The sequence below is a fragment of the Pteropus alecto genome, unplaced genomic scaffold, assembly GCF_000325575.1.
Source record: "Pteropus alecto unplaced genomic scaffold, ASM32557v1 scaffold48, whole genome shotgun sequence".
Classification (NCBI taxonomy): domain Eukaryota; kingdom Metazoa; phylum Chordata; class Mammalia; order Chiroptera; family Pteropodidae; genus Pteropus; species Pteropus alecto.
This window is the reverse complement of record NW_006442110.1, coordinates 2,068,168-2,072,423: the sequence shown is the minus strand read 5'-3', so window position 1 is coordinate 2,072,423 and position 4,256 is coordinate 2,068,168. Positions and strand designations below refer to the sequence as shown.

The 4,256-nt window shown below is 66.9% G+C and overlaps 1 protein-coding gene across 1 annotated transcript in view; it reads left to right on the top strand.

The window, feature by feature from the left end:
• SSPO (SCO-spondin) overlaps window positions 1–4,256 on the top strand; it is a 46,904-nt gene that overhangs the window by 13,258 nt on the left and 29,390 nt on the right. The window contains 12 exon segments of the mRNA XM_025039004.1: window positions 550–678; window positions 769–860; window positions 938–1,169; window positions 1,281–1,433; window positions 1,544–1,684; window positions 1,771–1,953; window positions 2,058–2,208; window positions 2,808–2,961; window positions 3,107–3,161; window positions 3,335–3,511; window positions 3,825–3,968; window positions 4,068–4,070. Of these exon segments, the coding sequence (XP_024894772.1) occupies window positions 550–678; window positions 769–860; window positions 938–1,169; window positions 1,281–1,433; window positions 1,544–1,684; window positions 1,771–1,953; window positions 2,058–2,208; window positions 2,808–2,961; window positions 3,107–3,161; window positions 3,335–3,511; window positions 3,825–3,968; window positions 4,068–4,070 (1,614 nt within the window).

Sequence of the window (4,256 nt, the reverse complement as noted above, 5' to 3'; positions counted from 1 at the left end):
GGACGAGGGCCCCGACGCCTGCTCTGAGCCACCCCCTCCCCCCGCGCAGCCCCTGCTCCCCACCCCCAGGGGACCTTCGCTCTCCGGGCTGCGGTGGCCTGCCAGCTCGAGAGTGACTTAGGTCTGGGGCATCGGCCTCCTTTGACCTTTATCATGAAACTGTCTTTGAAAACTCGTGCCCTCCAGCCCAGGCCCAGGGTAGAGAAGAAAGGGGCTTTTGTTCTTGCCTACGTTTAGGAAAGATGGGGTGTGTGGGGGGGTGCTCTCTGGGCTTGGGGAGAGGGCCGGTTGGGAGGCTACCCCCAGCCCCTCATCGCCAGACCTGGGGGTTCCCTTTGTGCCCCTCCGAGTCAGCCCTTGATGTCCTGGCCACCTTTCCCGGAAGTAGGGGCGACTGCCCGCAGGTCGCAACACCTCCCCGGGGTGCGGGTGCATATTGGCTCCGTCTCCCACCTGCTTCTGCTCTGGGCCTTGGGCCCTTCCGTCCAGCCCCTCTGCAGGGGGAGCGGGGAGGGGCAGGAGCTCAGGAGGACTCTTCTGTGTCCACAGGCTCCACCCAGCTGCCCCCATGCGGTGACCTCTTCTCCTGTGCCTTGGCTCCCCAAGTGTGCCTGCACCCAGAGCGGCTCTGCGATGGGGTCCCTGACTGTCCCCAGGGCGAGGATGAGCTGGCCTGTGGTAATGGGACTTGGGTTCCTTGATGGAGGGCAAGGCATGAGGGGGCCGCCGCCCTCTGCTTAACGGTGCTTTCTCTCCCCTTCCCCTCAGAGGGGCTGCCAGCCCCAGGAGGCCCCAACGGGACACGGGCTCCCTGCCCAGAGTACTCCTGCCCTGATGGCCTGTGCATCGGCTTCCAGCTGGTGAGGGGCGGGGGGTGCAGCAGGCAAAGCCATTGTGCCCCCTAGCGAGAAAAGAGCTCTGACCCATGCCTCCCCAGGTGTGCGATGGGCAGCCTGACTGTGACCTGGCGGGCGAGGCGGGCCCCTCCCCAGAAGAGCAGGGTTGTGGGGCCTGGGGCCCCTGGAGCCCGTGGGAGCCCTGCAGCCGGACGTGCGGGCCCGGGGTGCAGGCCCGGAGCCGCCTCTGCTCCCCGCCCGGGCTCCCGGTGCTGCGGCACTGCCCTGGCCCCGAGCTCCAGACCCAGGCCTGCTTCACGGCCGCCTGCCCAGGTGAGGGGCCTGGGCACTGGGGAAGGCAGCGCAGCTGGCGGGGCCGGAAGGACAGGGGCGAGGGAGGCCACTGGGCCGCCACCCCCAGCTCATGGTGCCCCCGCCTCACAGTGGACGGCGAATGGGCCTCCTGGACGCCCTGGTCCTCATGCCCTGAGCCGTGCACGGGCACCATGGCCCGGCAGCGGCAATGCCGCCCGCCCCAGAACGGGGGCCGGACCTGCGCCCTGCTGCCCGGGGGCCCCCACAGCGCCCGCCAGACCCGTGAGTGCGATGGAGGAGGGCACGGCGGGCGGGGTGCAGAGGGGCTGCTGGCGGGCAGCCTGTGCCTGCAGGGGACCCCCCTCCCGACCTCCAGTCCCGCTCTCTCTCAGAGCCCTGCCCTCAGGACAGCTGCCCCAATGCCACCTGCTCTGGAGAGCTGGTGTTCTGGCCCTGCGCCCCTTGCCCTCTGACCTGCGATGACATCTCAGGTCAGGTGGCGTGCCCCACTGACCGGCCTTGCAGCAGCCCAGGTGAGGGGACTCCGGGCTCAGGAGTGGCGGGCGTGCTTTCAAGGCCCAGCCCTCTACAGGGGAGCCTCCCTCTGGGCCTTCCCCAGGCTGCTGGTGCCCTGCGGGGCAGGTGCTGGGCGATGAGGGCCGGTGTGTGTGGCCCAGACAGTGCCCCTGCCTGGTGGACGGTGCCCGCTACCGGCCTGGACAGCACGTCAAGGCCGACTGCCAGCTCTGCATCTGCCGAGACGGGCGGCCCCAGAGCTGCCGGCCCAACCCTGACTGTGCTGGTGCGTCCCACCCCCCGCCCTGCCCGGGGGTCCCCGGTTTCCTCCCAGACCGCCCAGCCAGGCGCCTGCCTTCCTCTGGGCCCTGACTCTTGGTCTTTTCTCAGTGAACTGTGGCTGGTCATCCTGGTCCCCCTGGGCTGAGTGCCTGGGCCCCTGTGGGAGCCGGGGCATTCAGTGGTCTTTCCGGAGCCCCAACAACCCCCGCCTCTCGGGCCAGGGTCGCCAGTGCCGGGGCATCTACCGCAAAGCCCGCAGGTACTCGACACCCACCTGAGACCTGCAGGGACCGGGTGCCCCTCCTTGCGCTCCCTGATAGGAAGCTGCCTGTGGGCCCTTTCTCACTCGGGTGCTTCCGCATTTCCCCCAAGGAGAAACCCCCACTCTGCACCCCATTAGTCTAAACCTTGGGACCCCCCAGCACATCTTTGGGGACCCCTGGCCTTCTCCCACATTCGTTTTATGCTCCCTATGTCCTAAAGGGCTGAAGGGAGCTCTTGAATGCAACTCGACACGTCCCCGGGCGGGTACGGGTCTTTGGTTTGCACCCCGAGCCTCTGGAGGGGCCTGTGTGAGGCTCGTGGAGGTGTAGCTGTATCTGCCTGCCCAGCCCCCTTGGGGATGGGTGACACGGGCCAAGGGCCCTTCCACGCTCCTCTCCTGGGCCAGTTGCAGATTCTCGGGTGCAGAAACAGGGTTTGGCTTATAGGGTGACCGAGTCTCAGTTGGTCCAGGACTTTCCCAGTTCTGTCACTGAAAGTCCAGGTCCTGGGAGACCCCTTACTCCAGGCAAACCAAGAAGGACTGGTCGCCGGGGCAAGCCACTCACCGGGCAAGGGGCGGCCCTCCCTTCCCAGGTGCCAGACCGAGCCCTGTGAAGGCTGCGATCACCTTGGGCGGGTCCACCGCGTCGGGGAGCGCTGGCGAGGGGGCCCCTGCGTGGTCTGCCAGTGTCTGCACGGTGGCACTGCACGCTGCTCCCCCTACTGCCCACTGGGCAGCTGCCCCCAGGTGAGGGGCGCGGATGTGGTGGGGGCAGAGTGGGAGGGGTTGGTGTGTGAAGGCCAGGGCTGGGGACAGCTGAGGATAGCTAGGGACAGCTGGGGACAGCTGGGGACAGGGGCAGAGGCAAGCAGGTGGCCTCTTGTGCCCACAGGGCTGGGTCTTGGTGGAAGGAGGGGGAGAATCATGCTGTCGCTGTGCTCCGCCCGGTGAGTGGGTCTGGGGTTGGCGGAGAAGCCCCCAGGGAAGGAGGGTGGCGAGGACTCAGAGGGAACCAGAGGTGGCACCACCCGGCACCACTGCAAGGCTGGGGGTACCCTCTGGCCTCGTCTCGGGGAAGAAGAGCCGACGGGCCTCACCCCTCTCCCTCCTGCACCCCCAGGGAAGGGGCGAGTGAGCCATGTGCCAGCCTCCAAGGCGCCTCTCCCGAGTCCTGGGGAATCTGTGCAGACCACGACCGTCACCCCCACATCCCAGCCCGAGGCCAAGGCCCTGCAACCAGGAACAGCTGCCGTGACAGCACCGCCCCCCCACCTAGTGCCTCCAGTGGCCCCTACCAGTAAGATCACTCCGCCTTCTGCCTATGAAGCCTGAGCCTCCCAGCAACTTCCCTGTGCGGGTACAGAGGCCCTGGGAGGTTGGCCACTTTGCTCTAGGCCACGCAGCTTGGGATGAGGTCGGAGTTTGGGTAGGACGAGACCCAGGGCCCAAGCCTCCTGATGCCGTTCATTACTTTTCCGTTATCCTAAGAGAAGCAGGAAGCAGGGCACACCGGATACCGGAAAGAGGGCTGGGCACTGCTGGGAGGTGGCTGAGGGAGGGAGGGCGGGGTGGGCCTCGTGCCCGGTCAGCTGGCTGTGCTGGTGCCACAGGCCAGAGCGTCGCCCCAGGGCCCTTCCCGCCCGTGCAGTGCAGCCCAGGGCAGGTGCCTTGCGAGGTGCTGGGCTGCGTGGAGCAGGAGCAGCTGTGTGACGGGAAAGAGGACTGTCTGGATGGCTCCGACGAGAGGCTCTGTGGTGAGCCAGGGAGCCCGCAGGGCCCCCCAGGTGTGGCGTCACGTGGGAGGTGTGGCTAGAGGGCTCTGGGTGTGGGGAAGTCTCTGCCCCCATTGTTAGCTCGTATGGGAATGCGTTCATCACCTATCCATTCATCATCTACCCATTCATTCATCATCCATCCATCTATCCATCCATCCCACCCTTCAGCCCCCCACCCACTCATCCATCCATCCACTCATCCATCTGTCCATCCGTCCATCCATCTGTCCACCCACCCACGCACCCACTCATCCATCCATCCACTCA